The sequence below is a fragment of the Cydia amplana genome, chromosome 15, assembly GCF_948474715.1.
Source record: "Cydia amplana chromosome 15, ilCydAmpl1.1, whole genome shotgun sequence".
Lineage (NCBI taxonomy): Eukaryota > Metazoa > Arthropoda > Insecta > Lepidoptera > Tortricidae > Cydia > Cydia amplana.
The window spans coordinates 11,937,926-11,959,418 of NC_086083.1; the positions used below are offsets into that span (position 1 = coordinate 11,937,926).

A 21,493-nucleotide genomic window follows, 5' to 3' on the forward strand; every position below is an offset into this window, starting at 1 on the left:
CCGCGAACCACGTTCGAAGTGTTGCCTCCCTGTCACACTTACGTGCGAATTTACAAGAGCGACAGAGAGGCAATACGTCGAACGTGGTTCGCGGTAGGCCCTCTGGACTTCCTCGCCACAGCCGGTGCGTAAAAGCCGTCATCGTCATCATCATCATCATCATTTTAGTCTCCTGTCGCCCACTGCCGAGTATAGGCAGTACATTCTTCGTGAACCTACGCCAATTGTCCCAATAATTATGGCTAGTCTCATCTATTATACATTACATTAGTTAGAGAAGAGTTTTTGCGAATCAACATAGGTAGCTTATTAATTTCTGTCATACTCGTATTTATTTTATAATTTTACTAGCGACCCGCCCCGGCTTCGCACGGGTTACCAAATTATACATAAACCTTCCTCTTGAATCACTCTCTATATATTAAAAAAAACCGCATCAAAATCCGTTGCGTAGTTTTAAAGATCTAAACATACAGACAGACAGACAGACAGGGAAGCGACTTTGTTTTATACTATGTAGTGATTACCTATAGCTTTATTATTACTTACTTAATTTTACAGCACATTGGCGCCCCTTAGCTGTAATGCTGTAAAATTTTATTTCAATAAATATCAATATAAATATTTTGTCGTCTGCCACTGGGTCGAAGAATCAGTCATTTAACTTTTTGATATGCTGGCAAAGGTATTATTCATTAAGTACTTTTTTGTTTGCATTACATGAAATACTTAGGTACCGTACCTACTTAACTTACCTTGCATACCTACTAAGCTACCTTAAATGTAGACCCAGCATAATATTTGCGGCAACAAAATCAGGACCCTATCCCTGGAGCGTGACTCATAACGTATGCACCCTGCGATGCGTACACGCATCGATAACGCGTTTTTTGATGTTTTTCCAAAGATTGGGAGATATTTAAATACAAAGTGTTCCTGTGAAGAGCGTAACCGTCGCCGCAGTGATTCGTGAAGAAACATATTAGTCGTAGGTATTTAAAGAGGCGTTAGTTGAAGCTACTTATTCTATGAATAAATAAGAAACCTGCAGTTAGGTATTCGGAGCTGAAAGCGTGTTTCATAAAAAGATCCGGTTAATTATGTGGAGGTATACACTGCTTTATCTACACACATAGGTATGTATGTGTAGAGAGCTTATAATAAGTATGTAATGTACATACATTACATACCTACTTATTATAAGCTCTGTATTAGTTATGTGTTTAGGAACCACATGTTAAGACCGTCATTGATCACACATTCGATAAATCACCTCGATAACTAATACTAATGAGGTCAAATCATATTCGTTTGTTTTCAGAGATGGGAACGATAATAACATTTTCGCAGATAATAACTTGCGGGCCGTAATATCCGGTTTTTGAATAGGTTTCATGATATGTGTGTCTATAAAATAATACCTAATAAGGTACATACAGTCGATGCCATAACACAAAAACCGGCCAAGTGCGAGTCGGACTCGCGCACGGAGGGTTCCGCACCATCAACAAAAAATAGAGCAAAACAAGCAAAAAAACGGTCACCCATCCAAGTACTGACCCCGCCCAGACGTTGCTTAACTTCGGTCAAAAATCACGTTTGTTGTATGGGAGCCCCACTTAAATCTTTATTTTATTCAGTTTTTAGTATTTGTTGTTATAGCGGCAACAGAAATACATTATCTGTGAAAATTTCAACTGTCTAGCTATCACGGTTCGTGAGATACAGCCTGGTGACAGACGGACGGACGGACGGACGGACGGACAGCGCGGAGTCTTAGTAATAGGGTCCCGTTTTTACCCTTTGGGTACGGAACCCTAAAAATTACATATTAACTTTTTAACAGCTAATATGGCGACGTGAATTCTTAACCCCCTACTACTGCATGTAATAAAAAATATTTGTTTTGAACTTTAATAGAGTTTAATCAATATCATATCCGCCATATATGGATTCGTATGCGGTAGAGGCATGTACTCTACTACAAGCAGCAGGAATAATTTTAAATACATCACACATGATGATTCATAATTTCGGCCGCATTACGTAGATAACGCCGCTTCGTTACGTCACGTGACGTAAACCGTTACGTCGCGACGTCGGGATTCATGTTTCCGTGCGGTATAGTCGCTTCCGGGCCCATACATCACTCAAGGACATTTGATATGCAACTGACTTTAACTGACTGTTGCACATTGCACCGTTTCGAAGTGATTTGAAAATGATTGAAAGTACATTTAAAAAAATCGTTAGTGAGAGAAAAAGTGACACAGGTAAGTAGTAGCTAAGGGACACTTGCAATCTTACATTGTCTCATGTAAGTACCCGTTGCTCACGCACATGTACAGTCACATGTATACAGAAATGTATGCAAGTATGTATCTAATAGTTTAGCTGACCGTACCTTCGAGTAAGTGTATACTTATAGCTAAACCAGACTCAGACACATTTATTTTTATCGATTCTCAGTCCCTATTGTAGGTTGTGATTCCACTATAGAAACTATACGATACTATAAAAGTACCTACAATATACGTAGTAACCACGAACACGTATCAGATAACCGACCGTTGCAGGCAGCGGGTCGGAACCGCAGCGCAGGAAATACTTGTTACTGATTACGTTGTCTCCGGCGACGCAGGCGCAACATTCGAGTTTCGAACAGTTTACATACAGAGAAACCCTCGGCAAGTAAGGAACGACGACCAATTGACATATTAATAGGTCCATAGGTACCAACTTTACTCTAGTCATTGTGTATTAAGAGGGGTAAACAAGAGTTTACGAACGGAGGCCGATTCTGCTTTCACAGTTTGTTAATGTTTGCCCTGTTTTGATAAGACCTTGACAATCGCTTTCGCTGATTGGTCCCCACACGCGTGTCATTGATTCGTTTCATTAGGCAAATAGTTAGGCACTCAATGGTGTGTGTGAGATGTACATAGTGTAGTGCGAGCCGAGTCGAACAATTTTGTACTTTAGAATCGGCCTTCTGATAAAACTTATGTGAGTAGAGTTAGACCAAGATAAGTCTGCAACGATTTTGATAGCACACGCAGTGCAAGTGTTACTTTTATACGTCATCATTTCATAAAAGTTTGACGTTTAAAATATGCTTGGTAAATATGGTTGGTACTAAGTAATTGATTTTGGTTGGAACCGTGTTTTAGTTTTGATGAACCCCTGGAGCGCCCTGAATTACCGTTACTAGCACACGTGTCTTGTTAGGGCGCTCCACGGGTTCAAAACCTTTCGACAGCAGTGCGGGATTTCAAGTAAAATCACAAATATGTAGTATATTATAATTTAATTTAGAAAAACCAGTCTATAATAAATTATCGTCACAAAAAACCTTAATTATATAGTATGGTAGGTACTTTAAAATACAAATTTTATAAGGCCAGAAGGTATTTACATTTTTAAATGATTAATTATCTTATTCATGATAATGATAAACATAAATAAAACCATCTTTTTACATAGTCCATATTTTTTAAACTGTTTATCATTATCCAATGCCATTTCGAATGCTAATGTTTTTTTTAATTATTGTATGATTAAATATAAATAAATATCTCACTATTTGATTATATTTTTTTATTGCTATACAATTCATTGCACAAATCAACTAGGTTTAAATATATTTATTTAATTAATTAATTAAATATAACTTTATTAATTAAATAAATGCATTTACACCTTTGACTTTATTTGACTCTGACATTATATGAAAGTTATAGGATCATGAGTTACGAGTTTGACTATCTTGTGACTTAATGTAGTCACTGTAACCTGACATATTTATATTGTCAAATAAGAGCCTTGTAGTTTTAGTATTACTTCCTAGTATTCAGATATCGGAATATCCACAGATCATTGGAAAAAAATATGTGAGTGTTCAAAATAAGAATATTAAAATTTAATACAAACCTACTTAATACATAATTTCAAATTCAATTTTTTTAATAATAAATAATTAAAATATAAATAGGTAGGTACTTAAAATATTTTACACTATGTCAGTAAGTATCAGACTACGGTACAGTTTTTGAACGATGATTTTGGGAATTTTCGCCCCACGTATATACCTACCTACATAATTATTAGTATGATAAACTATATTAATTTATTGGTTTTGTCAGTAGTTATTATAAACACCATTTCGATTTTCGTATGTCTGTTCTTTTCACCAGATCTTTTCGGTGTTCGTAAATTCGTAATCATCGTTTAAAAACCGTGATGTAGTAACTGTATTGTCTAGAACAACTCTAACAGACGTAAAAAATCTACCGGAACTTTGGGACTTAGCTGTTTCATTAGTTTAGTCGAGTCCTATAACAGCACAGGTAATCCGAATCGAGTTCTTTAAAATCTAGGTTGAATTCAAATTACTTTTAAAGTAGCAAAAAATAGTTACGTAAGTACAATCAAGGTAAATGTCATTATTTGAGTATTTCTTGAAAACAATTGGTTGGAACGCCCTCATATGAAAGCTCACGAGAACAAATCACGTTGTTTTAAAAAAAAAAAACACACACACAATAATCCCATACTTGCATTTACCCCGGTTGATCGTATAAGTATAAAATATATGATGTATTCTAGGTATATTCCTTGATTTGTTTCTGAAACTGTCATATAAAATGAAAAATTGATGGCTAAATTAACAGCTGCCATGCTACTGTTATTATGGACTCGACTGTCAAAATATTTAGGTTAGATTCAGTGCATAAAGCTTAATATCCGGGTTCCGTTATTTTGGACGGAACCCTAAAAGCGTTTTAGTTTGCCGTAATTGCTTAAAAGTAATTTTAATTTTACGATACTACTTCTAGGGTTACCATGCTGTATGGGCAAAGTATTTCCTAATATTCGTAAAATACAAGATGTGACAATGGGACTCTACTTTAATACAGGATGAATCAAAAATACGTTGACAAATGATGTATAAAATATGTTTTTCTTGATTAAACCTTTTTTAACAAAATTACATTAAAATTACAATCATATAACTAAAAAAATAATTTTCTTCATAATATCCTCCTTTAGCTTTGATACACAAACGCACAGGTTTGAGAAAATTATCGACAATATGCAGCATTAAAAATGTTTTGTCACACAATTCACACACACAATCAAGAAAAATAATAAATGTCCCGTTTACATATATTATCTCAGTAATATTTTTATTTTATATATTATTTTATTTGCCTCAGTAATATGATTCAGCACCTGCGTGTTATATATAGTGTCATATAGCTTTTAATAACGTCACGTTAACGGTATGAAACCCATACAGCGTCTATAAGTCTCACTAAAACGTTATGCAAGCTACACATTCCTCAATTCAAGTCGAATAATACATTGTTTCTAAAGGTAACATTCCGATAGCTGCACTACTGTTGCGGCATTACTGCTGCGGTGTTCATGCCGCCGCTGTATCTGCACATATCCCTGAGTCCACCCATTCCCGAGGGTGACGTATTACTGCCGGGATTATGTTATGACATTCAATCCGTCACTCATATTATCGAGGAAATTGACAGATACAGCGCCCGCGTCAAGGCCGCAGCAGTAATGTCAACAAAAATCTGCAGGTGCCAACCGAATGCCACCTTTAAGATGCATTTAAAGACGAAACACTTTACGTCCGTCTTACGCCAAAAATCTGTAGGTATTTGTCACTACAACCCTTTAATTTATGATACCTATTATGGACATAGGTATATTTCTATAATTATATTTCATTTTATAGTTGTAGGTTTTGGAAAATGGTAGCTGCATTTCAATTATACTAAAATTACATTACAAATTTACATAAATCGGTGATCACATTCGTCCTTTACCAAAAACATTTTTATTTTTTTAAACTAAACGAGAATTTATATAAACTGAACTAAATCTGACATCTAACTACTAACTAGATTTAGCGGCGTAAAAAATAAAGTTTTAGTTCTTGGTGAAATATGAACGCTTTTTAGGGTTCCGTAGCCAAATGGCAAAAAACGGAACCCTTATAGATTCGTCATGTCTGTCTGTCTGTCCGTCTGTCTGTCCGTCCGTATGTCACAGCCACTTTTCTCCGAAACTATAAGAACTATACTGTTGAAACTTGGTAAGTAGATGTATTCTGTGAACCGCATTAAGATTTTCACACAAAAATAGAAAAAAAAACAATAAATTTTTGGGGTTCCCCATACTTCGAACTGAAACTCAAATTTTTTTTTTCATCAAACCCATACGTGTGGGGTATCTATGGATAGGTCTTCAAAAATGATATTGAGGTTTCTAATATCATTTTTTTCTAAACTGAATAGTTTGCGCGAGAGACACTTCCAAAGTGGTAAAATGTGTGTGTGTCCCCCTGTAACTTCTAAAATAAGAGAATGATAAAACTAAAAAAAATATATGATGTACATTACCATGTAAACTTCCACCGAAAATTGGTTTGAACGAGATCTAGTAAGTAGTTTTTTTTTATACGTCATAAATCGCCTAAATACGAAACCCTTCATGGGCGAGTCCGACTTGCACTTGGCCTCTTTTTGTTTTATCAAAAGAAATACGAGTAAAAGCAAAGACAACTCTAATGGCTTCCGTACCTAGCTACCCATTTGGGTAAAAACCGGCGTCTTTTCTGTGGACATTACAAAAGTTAACGATATATAAGTATCTAAACTTTCATCATACTTAAAGGCGGGATTCCACCAGTGTGCGCGGCACTGTGTGCGTCACAAGGACGCACGCTGGTGGAATCACACCTTACCATACCTGTAAAAGTAAGATGACTTTGAAGCCCGTTTATTTTATGTTTCCCACAGTAAATACGCAACACCTTAAACTCATACTAAAAAAGTTTTTGACCCATTTCACTTGATGTGAATGTGACACGAAAGGCAAGATTAGTTATTGTTAATATTTAAATATGAGTCTATTTCGTACTTAGATATATAATAAACATGTTTGATGATGATGAGACTAGGAATATTTCATATAAAAACATATTGGTTAAGATTTTACATGAAATACGTCGATCTGGGAGTGATTTATGAAGAAGTTTATATTTATGTTAGCTACATTTATATAAAATAAGTGTCTCTAAACTACATAATTGTGATGTTATGTAGCGGAATGAATACATATCTAAATCTACGTTTTTAAATAAATATTTCTACAAAATTTTACACAAACAGTCTTTTTACAAATAAATATATGACTAAAACTGAAAACGACTTTAATAATAATGTTGGTACTTGGTAGTATCTACAGTTACTCTCTAAAATATAACGTCCTCTTAGGGAAATCATCAGTCCATTGAATTTTCATAATTTTAGTAATTATTGTTAAAGTATATATAATATTAGGCGGTTTTTAAAGCCAATTAACAGGGCTTCGCACATACATTTGCATGTATGTGCGAATGATTCGATCGACAAGAGACATATTTAAAAATAACGTTAAATTACTATACGTTGACGTTTAAAAAGTAAAAGATGACTCCATCACTCAGAAATGCAAGTAGATTGAACCAGTAACTAAGAGAAATTTTATATCTATCAAACTTTAAGTGGCACTTCATAAGCGTGTGACAACCCTAAACTCGAATTTCCATTTTAGTCGAAACTGATCTTCCTTCTCGCGCCGCTGTCGCTCGCCGCCGCATCGCTCTTTCTCTTCCTAACAGCAGGCAGTTCCTTGTCAGGTTTTTCTTTAGGGGTGGTCTCATTTTCTAGTCTCATTTCAACGCAGTCTTTATCTTTTTGCGTAGTTTCCATCGTGTTTGGTTTGAACCCGATCCAGTTTTCGCCATCGCGCGAAGACCAATCCCATTCGCCTGGTAACGCAGACTCGGTTGCGAAGTCGAAATTATATTTCTTTGTCATGGCGGCTTGATCCCTGGAACAAATAAAGCTTTATATTTACATACACCTATACACATTTAACGTCACAGTCACAAATGTCACAATAGGTACAATCCTACTTGTTGATGAATATACCTAGGACATCACTTTAGCTCTTCTCTATTGTCTGTATGATTAATTTTATTTTATTGTACTTACTAACATGTAGCTGTAATGTATTATGGTACTAACAATTTGTATGGAATTTTTAATATTCTGAATTAAACATTTTTTTTTTTGTATCTTTATATATTTAAATAAAAGTAAACAAAATCTACCCTCATATTCATACCCCATTAAGCCAGTTGAGGATAGATGAAAACATTACACGACCAAATAATGTAGGTTAAAGTCAGGTCGTTCAGTGACTTATCCAGATGGTTTTGTATTTGGTTGGTTAACCAACAAATGTTATAACTACCCCAAAATGTACAAATTATTTGATTACTTTCATTTAAATACCTAAAAATTCAGAGTATATAGGTACAACCTTAAAACCTACTCCCAAAAAAAGCAGAAACATGAGCACGGAGGCTTAGAGACAACGTATTGCTTGAAATACGGCGTATGGCAGTTTGGTGTGGTGAAGAGTGTGGAAAATGATGGAAGTGGAAGCAAATGGCTTATCAAGAACTTTTAAAATTAACATTTATGTCTCAGTCACTCCAATATTACATAATAGAGATAGAGGTAAAAGTTGGTACCTGGCTATAGATTCTTGCAGCACGTTGGCGCAGTTGTCCATACGCGCTTCTTCTTCTAAATGTGCCTCTGGAAAGAGTCGCCGGCGCACCGGGTTGTGGGGGGAGATACGGCGCATGGCTCTTTGGTGTGAGTTCTGAAACAAGAGAAAAGGTAACGTTTAAATTATGTGACGGATAACAAAATAATATACTCGTATTGCTGCGAAAAACCTAAGTCTGAAATTAAATACAGTCTAAAATGGGAATTACTAAGGCAGACACTCGTTCCGGAATTGGCAAAACGAAGATGGATATTAACTCTTATTAATCAATTTAATTGAAAATATATATCAATATCAACTGGAAAACCAAAGTAAATAAATTAATATAAATACGTCACAAAACGATAGTCTGAAACAGTGTCTCTAGTCTATTTAAAGTATCTTCAAATTGAATTGTCAATTAAGCACTAATTGATTGCACAAAGCTATTTGCGGCGATGCAATTGATCTAAGGCTATATTTAGCGTGTTCCAAATGGAAGTTTCAATGGAATAAAGTCGCATGTTGATACAAAAGGGACTGATTGGTGTGCCACTTGCGGCTTTCTTCTCATATGGTGTTGGTCGTGAGGGTACCCGCGTCGCCGCGAAGGATTTGGGTCGCAGATCGTATGTCAATGTAAGCGTCATTCTATATAACTTGCTAACTATGTAAACAAAAGCCACTATAGTTTATCAAAAGACTGTCTCATTTCAAACAGACAGAGAAAATCATACTATTTTTGTCTTACACTAGTACTATAGCACCCAAAAGAAAAGGATGAGTGTAGTTTTTTTGTTCTTATTTACTGACAAATTTGGTTTGACCAGCTAAAGTAAATTCATATTTATTGACAGTTTCAATAAATATGGCGGTTTGTTTACATAGTTAGCAAGTTCCATGGAATGACACTTTAGGTAGCTATCAGTGTCGTGACGACGAACTTTGTCGCTGGGCAAGTCAAAGGTAATTCGGCATGCTTTTCCTTTGATACTTAAGACGTATGGACACTGTTAGCGGCGTGATGAAGCAGATATGTCACTTTATATAACAACGCGTAATTGAAAGAGTCAGACGCGGTCACGTAAGCAACTAACCATGATGTATATAATTATGGTCATCTATTGCCAACAATCGTATTATGTGGTGTCCCCTAAGTGTAGGCTGCTCCATATATTCCTGCCCCAATTTCCCTTACTTTGAACGGATTTTTATAAAAAGCACACTATTAGTTTGTTACCTTAAATAAGACATAAAAATTTTTAATCCTTTTATCCCATGATTACATATATCCTCTTGCTAGGTTCTAAGCATCACTTGCACCATCCCACCCACCAGTTAAACCTTTAACCCAGTGTCAAATTATACTGGTAACCATGGTAACTCGGTCTAACCGGTTAACTCCGGGTTAGTGGGATGGTGCAAGTAGGTAGAATGGGGGTTAAAATTGGATATTAAGTAAGTAACATAGTACTAAGGAAGGGAAGGGAGCAGTTTGAAGTCTTTTTCGTGCACGAAGTCGTAGATATTAAGCTGTCATAAATAATAAATAAATAAATAAATAAATAAATATTATAGGACATTATTACACAAATTGACTAAGCCCCACGGTAAGCTCAAGAAAGCTTGTGTTGTGGGTACTCAGACAACGATATATATAATATACAAATACTTAAATACATAGAAAACAACCATGACTCAGGAACAAATATCTGTGCTCATCGCACAAATAAATGCCCTTACTGGGATTCGAACCCAGGACCGCGGCTTCACAGGCAGGGTCACTACCCACTAGGCCAGACCGGTCGGTCAAAATACGTATGGTAGGCCTTATTGTATCAAGTGGTAATACAAAATAAAAGGGCCATCGACCAACAAAACTCTATAACGACCGCTCTCAGGTGTTGCAACTGCACATCCGCCTGTAATCCGCCGCTTTATATTACATTAACATATAAATTGTTATTACATTACTTACAATTATATGAAGTAATCAACTTTACTAGAAAATCCATTCAAAATGGGGTCTTTTTCTCAAACTTATAACGTTCAAATTGTGTTATCACTTCTCAATCTTCTCATTCATTGTCGGGAAACTCAAATAGGTTCAACTATGCGTTATTAAATTCCGTAACACTATTAATACTTCAAAACGACCTAAGTCCCAAAAAGTACCTTTTATAATTTCGAAATATAGTTATACTAACGTGGCTTTATAAAATGCAAGAAATATAAAATGGATGCAGTTACGATCTTTAACATAAAAAGGACGGGATTACTTTTCGAAGGTGTAACGGTTTAATTATGCTCATAATATTTGTAGCTTGTAATTTAATGTAACACGTCTAATTGTGAAGTGTGGATGATGTTTAATGGTTTAGAAGAAAATTAAGCGTCCGTATTCTGATGAAGAATTTAACTCCAATCAAATCTTAAATTTGTTGTTATGATTTTGATCAAATTTTATTGATCGGCTTTTTTTTCTGTGTCATCATCATCTTCCTCGCGTTGTCCCGGCATTTAGCCACGGCTTACGGGATCCTGGCGTCCGCTTGGCAACTAATCCCAGGAATTGGCGTAGTCACTAGTCTTTACGAAAGCGACTGGCATCTGACCTTTCAGAGGGTAAACTAGGCCTTATTGGGATTAGTCCGGTTTCCTCACGATGTTTTCCTTCACCGAAAATGCGACTGGTAAATATCAAATGATATTTCGTACATAAGTTCCGAAAAACTCATTGGTACGAGCCAGGGTGTGCACCGGCGACCTCCGGATTGCAAGTGAAGTTGTTTCTTTTTCAGTGTTTTGGTGGTTTTTTGTAAAATTTACTAAAAGCGACGTGTTAATAATTAAATATATGTATACTAAATAACTAAAGAGTAGTAGGTTAACCTACTGCAGTAGCATGACTAGCGATATCGCCGCTACATTTCGCTGTATTCCGATTAGATGCGTATGCGCATATTCATGAAGGGCATTAGGGCGCATCGCGTGTCCATCTTCACGCGCATGCGTATACAATAGAAATGTACACGCTTCAGTGCTTGTGTATTTCGGTGAAAAATGCTTTTAAATCAAAGGTTTTTAATCTTTTTGGCGGCGATCTTCTGCTGAAATGTATAATATATAAATATAACGTTTTAACATGTAACGATTTTTCTTGGTAGGTCACGCGCCAGAGCCTTTCTGCAGAAGATATGTGGATTATGTGGCTTTCTATCAGAGTAGGGTACTTATACTTCATGTGCAATAAGAACCATTCTATTAGAATTTCTGTTCGAATTTTAGATAAAAAGGTCCTTATTGCACTTGATGCATATAAGAAACCCTTCTGTTGTGGAAAGCCACATATTATGTTATGAGTGTGAAAATCCTAACAGATGTAAGTATATACAGTTAGGATCAATAGTAGCATATGAAGTATCTGCCACTGCCACCCTTAAATACTTTTCAGTACACGTTTAAAGGTATCAAGAGTTTAATTCTTCTATATTATATATAGAGACAATACTTTTGACGCAGTCTGATACACTACTTTTGATCCTGACTGTACAGTGTCTTACTAAGGTACATGACATTTCAACATCACAACCTAACAGTATGCACTAATTTGCAGCCCAATTAACACTTGAACACCATTTTCTAACACTGAAATACACGCAGTAAACAATAAACATCTCTATTCCACTGGTACAACGCTCAAAATGAAGTGGCAAAAGTCACGTTAAAGGGCAAAGCTGAATAGTGGCTATATAACGGCACTAACCACTGCTAATCCTAGGTGCTAAAAACAAGCTGTATTTTGTAGTGCAAAAGTTCATTTTGCTTATGAAGTTGTAAAACCTTTCTCCCTTGATATAATGGTATCATTGAACTTTTTTAATAGGTACAGTCGAAGAATTTGATTTCCGACCCATTTCGTACTTTCTCACAGTGACGAGTATGAAAGTCGCTAGTCGCGAGAACAAATAAAAATATTGATTGATTGATTGATAGAAACCTCATACTATTGTCACTGTGACAAGGTACGAAATGGGTCGGAAATTAAATTCTTTGACGCACATATCCATGAAAGGTTTCTGTTAACTGTTTCTGAATTTTTAATCTCACCTATTATCATTATCAGTATTCTCCTCCACCTTTCTGATCGTAAGTATAATTACATACTACATACCTATATCGTAATCAATCGTAATGGAGAATTTAACAAGAGTAAACAAAAGACACTCGAACTTAATTTTCACACATCCTCTCATTGTGAGTCGGATGTTTATTAAACAAAGAGTTGAAAACGGTCACATGACGATAAGCGACGACGCTCTGATAGATGAAAATGATGGTTTTAAACAATGAACTTTTATTTATGTAGACGTGTGACGTTCATAGTTGACAAAACTAAAATTTGATCCAACGATTTTGACAACTTGACAGGTTGGCGTCACCCATACGACTACCCATACAACTCAATGTAGGTTCCGTAACCTATATTTAATGGCTCACGATGGTGCACCTGGTACCACATATCTACCTCATTTTACTTACATCTATGGTTTTAAACAAGTGACTGCTATCACTGCCATCAATAGTCAGTATAGTCACTTCAAGGTGCCAGATAAGAGGTTCGTCAGTTATCCAACTGGACAAAAAAATCTAAGGAACGGAAAAAACTCCAAGTTCACAGTCATTTCAAAAATAGAATTCAACTTTACAATTCCACCGACCGATTATTAGATTATTACATAACTGGACAATCACATCCGTTAAATGGAATGATGTAAGCGTAAAACGTGGATGCAAGTTTGAATTCAGAACAAAGCATCCAACATTGTGACAGAAAGTCTTTCAAGGACTCGATGGCTGGCCGTTGAACTGAACCCGTAACCAACACTGGTGTAAAGGATGTCTGCTCTGCCGTCACGCTCCGGGACGCCCGGTTATGGACTTTTACTCTCTACAAGATGAAAGTTATTGCTTTTAGTGAAACTTGTTCCTGTTCAAATGTAGGATTTACGGTGATGGGGAGTTTTGCTGTCGTTTGGAAACAGAAAATAGAAGAATGTGATCGATTTTTTACTTGATGAAGGCAAAAATATTGTTCATTACACAGTGTTCAACACGACTTATAAAACAGGGCAAGATACTTAAGGCGGCTCCTCTAGAACTGTACAATTGATTATGTAAAGGAAATTGATCCTAAATAATTAAAACTGCAAGATTAAAACTGTAAAGGGATATAAAAATAATTTCAATTTAGCAGTATCTAACTAGGTATTTAACTAGGTATTTATAGATAGGGTACAACCCGAATACGTGCGCCAGTTGGTTAGGTCTCACTTTCATAAACTTCCAAAAATCTCAATGTATTCCTAGTTTCAAAACGAAAAAAAGTCTAATCAGAAATAAATAGAGTTTATTTTCTAACGACCTACAACGCGTGTGCTCCCTTTATCTAATACCTTTAAACGAGCAATTCTTGTTTATTTATATATTTATTTATTTATATATATTTCGGGGATCTCGGAAACGGCTCTAACGATTTCGATGAAATTTACTATATGGGGTTTTTCGGAGGCGAGAAATCGATCTAGCTAGGTCTTATCTCTGGGAAAACGCGCATTTTCGAGTTTTTATATGTTTTCCGAGCGAAGCTCGGTCACCCAGATATTGTGAATAATACGTAAAATAAAACTATTAGTAAGTAGGCCGGAGTGGTAAAAGTCCATGAGCATTCTACTTTTAGCTGCTCGAGCCGTATTCAAATTCAAACCCCGTGAACCAGAAAATTCATAGAACCGTCGTAAACCGTCACAGCGCCTCGGAAGCGATCTATATTTGTGCTGTTCAGCACCTTGCACGTGCACTGAACAATTTACTGCAGGGTTTTGCTTTTAGAACTATGTAGTTCGTTAGCTAATAGATAGGTATATGCGGAAAGAAGAATTTTGTTCGTTTGTGTCAAATTCCGAAGATTTCAAACCCGCATTCCAAATATAGAATAGAATAGAATAGTTTAAATGGCCCCATCTCAGCATGTTGCTGAAGCATGTTGTTGATATAAGTGCACAAGGAAAAGTCACAGTCGACTGTTAAGGTATCTAAGTTCGCGCACCGCGGAAGCGTGCTATATGAGTGCGCAGGGACAGTAATTGGGGCGCGCACGCGCTCAACGACCGGCTTCCTGCGGCGGGTGCATCCGAAACTGATACCCTTTTATGCTTTATTGGGATTGTAGATTTTTTGTCCTGACTAGTCGGTGAGGAAGCGGTGTAGTTTTCATCTTCCTGGTTGGCGCGGATGTGCGAAAGCGAGACGTAAACCGTGGCGCCAATCCACCGCTTTCTTACATGCTACCAATGTCAGGTAAGGACCTAACAATTTTACGTCGCTCGCAAGATACAAGCGTGGCCACCGATTGGTGACCAAAAAGAGGTTTGAAAAAATCATATACATAAATATCTACTATAAGTACTAAAAGCACTATATCTACCGTAGCAACAGTAAAAAAGGTGCCTTTAATAAGATTTGTAGTAGCGTAAGTACTTCCGTACTATGAAGTGCTTCTGATTAAGCAGATATTATCGATTTTCAAAATTACCCCGCTTTTTAAGCGCATTATACAAGAGGTAAAATGTGTATGTTTTCAAGACACTTCAGTTCAGGAAGAATGTCAGGTCGATGACGGTCAAAAATAGACAATTATGGAACTCCTGGACGCTTCCCGGAATAAATGGATAACCCGACATTACCTACGAAAAAAAACAACCCGTTGAACCTGAAAATATTGCTAGGCTTCATAGAGGAGCTGGAGTGGTTAGAGTAGGGCTACCTCGTTTCACGATAGGCACAGTGGTTGTCGATTTGCGGAAAATGTCCAGAAGCACTAACTAACCGTTCGGCGAAACGACATATCAACAAACGTATTTGTGCTTGGTGATTGTAGTATGTACCCACATTTTCTTCAAAATTGAACCAATATTTTAATAGCTGTTCTGGAAATAAAACGCCGATCCAAAATAAGAGCCCTATGCTCCCGTGTTGCACGTCCACAACGTCAACTTAATTAAAATCTCAACGCGAAGATCCCAAAAATACGAACAGTGGAAGAACGCGTATTTCGGAATCGGACACATGCATAAAAAGAAAAAATCTGAGCCTACGCATGACAAAATAAACGCAACGTACAGTCAGCAGCCGAAGTTGCTAAGCGGGCGAGGTGTTCAAGATTACCTTGACACGCTCTTATTCTCTTAACAATAAAGTCGCGTCAAGATCATTTTGAACACCTGGCCCGTTTAGCAATTTCTGCTGCTGACTGTATCATAAAAGCACAAATAAATCAATTTGAAAACAGAGTTCAATCGCCGTGGGGGGATTTTCAAAATAGAACGTTTTCCAGTCTCGTGTGGATGATATAAAAGTCAACATACAAGTTATTGGTATTTAAGGTGTAATTTCGCTTGTACTGTGCGTCTTTTTTAAACTAAATCTGTAACGCGGGAACTGCAAGTTTGGAAAGTAGGCAATAATAGGGTAGGTAGCTCGTAATAAGTGGAGCCTCATGGGATGACGATCTTAAAATGATATACAGTAGAGTCCGATTAGTACGACTTCGCATATAACAACCAACCGCTTATAGCGACGTAAGTATAGGCACTTGTTTGGTTTTAGTACGAGCTACTATGAAAGTACAACCGTTTATTACGACTCCGCTTATAACGACCGATCGCTTTTAACGACGGAAATTGACTCAAAATCCGTCCGTCAAGTCCGGTTACAACGACGAGCGACGTAGTTTTTACAAATAAATAATTGGTAAGAAGCTACCTCCGTCCCGCGCACCCAACTCCCCTCCCCCTTTTGCCTATACGCAGCAAGATGAAATAGTCATGTGACTTTTCGTAATCTTGTAAACTAAATAAAACCCAATTTCCATTATTCATTTGAGCTTAAACTTCACATACATAATTATGTACATAAGTTAGGTACAATACAATATTTTGGTAGGTACCTTCGAGCTGATCTATAGACACAGGAGATGGACATACGAACTGTGTGATAAAAACAACGTGAGCTGGATTAGATCACCAAGAATTACGACTTTTTATTTTACGGGATGCGAATGACGAGTGAGTCGACTACGCGTACCTTGAAAAGTGGCTTCTTCTAAACACACAAGTCTCTCCATTTAAGACAAAGTGTTGTAATACTAACGTAAATAAATATTTTAAAGGAAATGTTTCTTTTTCTTTGATTGTCGCATAAGTATTAATAAATACAAAATGACGTAATTATGTTGATTAAAAAAATATATTAAAATTGGCAGTTCGTTTTGTACGACGTCCGGTTAGTACGACGTAATATCAGCGGTCCCTTGGGCGTCGTTATAACCGGACTCTACTGTATTAAAAACAAACATTTAAAAAAAAAACATATGACCGAATTGAGAAACGCCTCGAAAAGGACGAGTAGGTTTAAAATAGCAAACAAAGCGTAGACAAATTTGAAAATAAGTAGAAAGATATAATAATGGCTCTGTACTTACGAGATTTCAGCAAGAAGGAAATTGCCCACATTTAAAAAGACGCGTTATTACGTGAAACAGGCCCCGTAGCCAACACGCCAATCGCTAACGCTCCGTAGCGAACGAAACGCAACTGTCACTGTCACACTACAGCAGCGGTCGGCAACCCGCGGCCCGTGGACCTGTCACTTGCGGCCCGCGACTCCCGCGAGCCTCCCTGACTAATTTGTATGTAATATTGACAAACGACAATGTCTGATAAAGTCATAATGTATTAACAAAGTGCGGCCCGCGTCAACTTCGTTAACTACTATGTGGCCCTTGGCTGCTAAAAGGTTGCCGACCGCTGCACTTTCACACTATAATATGGAAGAGTGATAAAGTGACACAAAGCGATTCGATGGCGAAACGATAGCGATCGTCACCTTGGCTAGGCCGCCTGGACTCTTAGGTTAGGACTAAGCGTAGTCATTAGCTCTTTAAATGCACGAGATGTACAGGAATGGTGACTGCGTACTTTAATGACATAATGAATGCATGCGTGTTGCTTTAATTATAAGTATGGGTGACGTATACTTAGTTATTATTATTAAGCACGCGATATGGTCATAGTGGTCATGGCTCCGTATCTATCTTAAAATATTAGATAAATTAATGTTTAGAAAGATGAATGATATAAGGCCATTCCAAATCTCAAAATACTTACTAGCTAGCTGGCGCACAGTTTACACTGCAACATGTCAAACTGCGTTTTTAACGCGTATTTTTAAATAAGGTAATGCATACAAATCTTATTTTGAGAGAGAATAATTTAAAGATACATAACGTCCTTGCATAGGTTTTACGCTGTGTCAAAGAAATAAATAAATATTATAGGACTTTTTTACACAAATTGACTAAGCCCCACGGTAAGCTCAAGAAAGCTTGTGTTGTGGGTACTCAGACAAAGATATATACAGGGTGGCCAAATAAGAGGTATACACTTTATTTTTAAAATTTTATTCTATATAACTTAAAGAATATTAAGTATTCCTTGTTAAATATAATATGTAGGGTCAGCAATTACACATGGAAAATAATGTCAGACAATGTCCACTTCTAGCAGCATGGCAGATGCGAACCCTTTTCATCGCGTTTTTCATCACTTTTTCACACATTTCTGGCGTTATCTCAGCGACAGTGTTTCGAATATTTTGTTTTAATTGCTGAAGGTTCGTTGGCCTATTAGCATAGACACGTCCCTTTAGATAGCCCCACAGAAAAAAGTCAGGCGATCTTGGGGGCCAGTCAATGTCACCGTTTCTCGAAATTAATCGACCGGGAAACGTTATTTTTAATGTTTCTATTGTTTTTAATGATTAAAACACTTTGTTCCGTCGTAAAACGCTCCATAATAAATTTGCCGTATCTACACAAACTAATTTTCATGCAATAACTGTCATATTTACCGCCAAAATAAAATGGCGGCAAAAAAAAGTTGTATACCTCTAAGTTGGCCACCCTGTATAATATACAAATACTTAAATACATAGAAAACAACCATGACTCAGGAACAAATATCTGTGCTCATCACACAAATAAATGCCCTTACCGGGATTCGAACCCAGGACCGCGGCTTCACAGGCAGGGTCACTACCCACTAGGCCAGACCGGTCGTCAAGTTTTGGTTTTATAGCCGTTTTATTCAGCAATCCAACCACATCGATTTAAAAGGCGCATAGTGAAGACCGCAGTAGACATGGCCCTGATGTAGGTAGGTACACGACCACAGAACAAGTAGAATGGCGATGCGAGCAGGGTACGTGTCGCCGCCGGTTATGAGCAAACGCTCGCATGCTAGTACTCGCCCGCGCTGACCGAAAAACGTAAACATGCCTTTTGCGCCACAATAACGTTCAGATTAAGAAGCCAGACATCAAATCTGTCTAAAGGAGGCGTATCCATTCACCAGGCACACAAGTTTTTACTACAGTTGCGCGAGAAATGTGGAAATGTGGAGAGGAACGAGCGGCCACACCGGTTCCGATACTACTGCGCGCGATAGCCATTCTAACCTCTTTAATATGTTCTGTGTACACGACCATTAAGCAGACCTCAGCTTCAAACAGTTCAAACTTCGGTGTGGTCGAGCTATACGCGTTTTAATGAATTTCCCTGAATCTGGCCCTTGAGCGTGTTCAGGTTTTATGTGACTACTATTCGTCGGGAATCCTTTATTTATACGATGTAATTAGTTGGTGTTCGAACCTTTACGACGTTACGTGTTCACGGTGTTCATTAGTGGATGCGCCAGCGCAGTCCTCATCCATTAATCTTGCTAACCATTACTGCACCGTAATTACAAAATGACAGGATCGTAGACAATTACAATTAAAAAGCATGTTTGTGCAAGTCATGGCCGCCGTTCGAATGTTTCGGTAGTACTTAGAAAATGTTGAACAATATTTTAATAACGTTTAGGTGCCTACTTATGTCTATACAGGGTGCCATTTGAGTCGTGATCAGTAATATGTTTTTCTAACTCCATAGACAACGAGCAATTTAATGCCCCTACTCTTACTAAAATCAGACAAGATTTTTTTTATTTTTTGTTTATTTTTTGTCATTTATTTTACTTTTATAAGTGGATTTAGGATATTACAACGGCTTATTAAAATATTTAAATTAGTAAATTGAATCGCCTCTTTGAATCGGAACTGTCATTGACATCAATTTTGTCATTTGTCCCAGTTAGAAATAAAATTTACTTAATTTTTCATTTGAAATATCTTACAAAGCTGTTTAAATACCACATTGCCACTTGTAAAAGTAAAATAAATGACAAAAAATAAACAAAAAAATAAAAAAAATCTTTTCTGATTTTAGTAAGAGTAGGGGAATTAAATTGCTCGTTGTTTATGGAGTTAGAAAAACATATTACTGATCACGACTCAAATGGCACCCTGTATAGTTTTCCCGCTGCATAGTACGCAATAATATAGAATAATCGTTAAAAAATAGGAGAATAAAAAATGAATAGGTATAGATGGTCAAGCAAATCTTGTCAGTAGAAAAATGCGCGAAATTCAAATTTTCCATGGGACGATAACCCTTCGCGCCTACATTTTTCAAATTTGCCGCCTTTTTCTACTGACAAGATCTGCTTGACCAGCTATAATTAAAAATCAATTGTATTGGTCCCTAGAAAAAATCAAGGCTGTTGACAGTACGTGTCAACACAAATGCTTTCTGCTGAAACTAAAAGTTATATTATCTTAAAAAACTGTGAACTAGTGACTTGCAAGAAATAATACACTTGTCATGTCAAAAGCAACAAACAAAAGTCATCCTTCAACTTCACATCCATCCGTCTATTCAAACAATATAACTTGAAAAAACCCTTCTTGAGAACTTCTCACGGAATATTCAGTTTCTTACTGTTATTAAATTATCCTAGCGTCCTGTTCGTCTATTCCCATCACGTATTACTTTTCCTCGAAACCAGTGTAAGCAAGGTCTCTGAATACGCATAGTTATTACGAAACTCGAGGCCAAATATATTCTGGTTTTAACTTGTGGTTGGGGGGACTATCTCACCGCAGTTTCCGACGAGGGTGGGAAGCATCTATTTTTACTACGACCCTTCCCTATTCTATTATTTTTAGTACACTTCTGTTTTAATATAGTTTAAACTATTACGAAGCTCAAATGAGACGTTGACCGCGTGTGAAGGATATGTTAGCTTAACTCGTACATTCCATGCAATGATTCTGACAGTTTTTATCTGTTTTATTCGTTTTTTTGTAACAACATGCTTGTGATGTCAATGGAGATTGGTTTTATTATTGATGTTGAGTTATGTAATCTGCGTTAAAAGTAAATAGGCATAATTGTACATAGGTACTCAAATTAACTAATACAAGTAATTTGACATTGTCAAACTCACATCACATTGTTTTTTTACGCCAGCGAAACATTGTTCTAAAATTACATAAATTTGTTTGACTTTATGGCTTTTTTCAGAAATAACGTAGCAATTGCAATTCATAAAATACTTTTAATTCATCGAAAGTAATGCGCGATCGGACTTTGATAAATTTTAAATAAACTTATCTCAATAACAGTACCCTTAGAAATATCAATTTTAAAATCTCATTGACAAACAATGTGCCTAAATGAATGCCATGTCATGTCAGCATGTCACGTATGTAAATCAGAAGAGCAGACAAGAGAAGAGGGATATATATGCGGGTGGTACAAATTCAACGGCGATTAAGTAATAGCTCCAAATTGGATACCAATTTATCAGTTAGCCGAAGGAATTTGTAACAAATAAGTCCTTTAATGGTATAGTCGTTGATTGGTGTA

At 36.7% G+C, this 21,493-nt stretch overlaps 1 protein-coding gene across 1 annotated transcript in view; it reads right to left on the minus strand.

Annotated features, from left to right (window-relative positions):
- Positions 1–7,478: 7,478 nt before the first annotated feature.
- Positions 7,479–21,493, minus strand: part of LOC134654584 (uncharacterized) — a 53,042-nt gene continuing 39,027 nt past the window's right edge. Inside the window, exons 2-3 of the mRNA XM_063510053.1 lie at positions 8,606–8,739; positions 7,479–7,896 (exon numbers count right to left, since the gene is read on the minus strand). Of these exons, the coding sequence (XP_063366123.1) occupies positions 7,614–7,896; positions 8,606–8,739 (417 nt within the window). The 3' untranslated portion in view covers positions 7,479–7,613. The remainder of the gene's footprint in view (positions 7,897–8,605; positions 8,740–21,493) is intronic.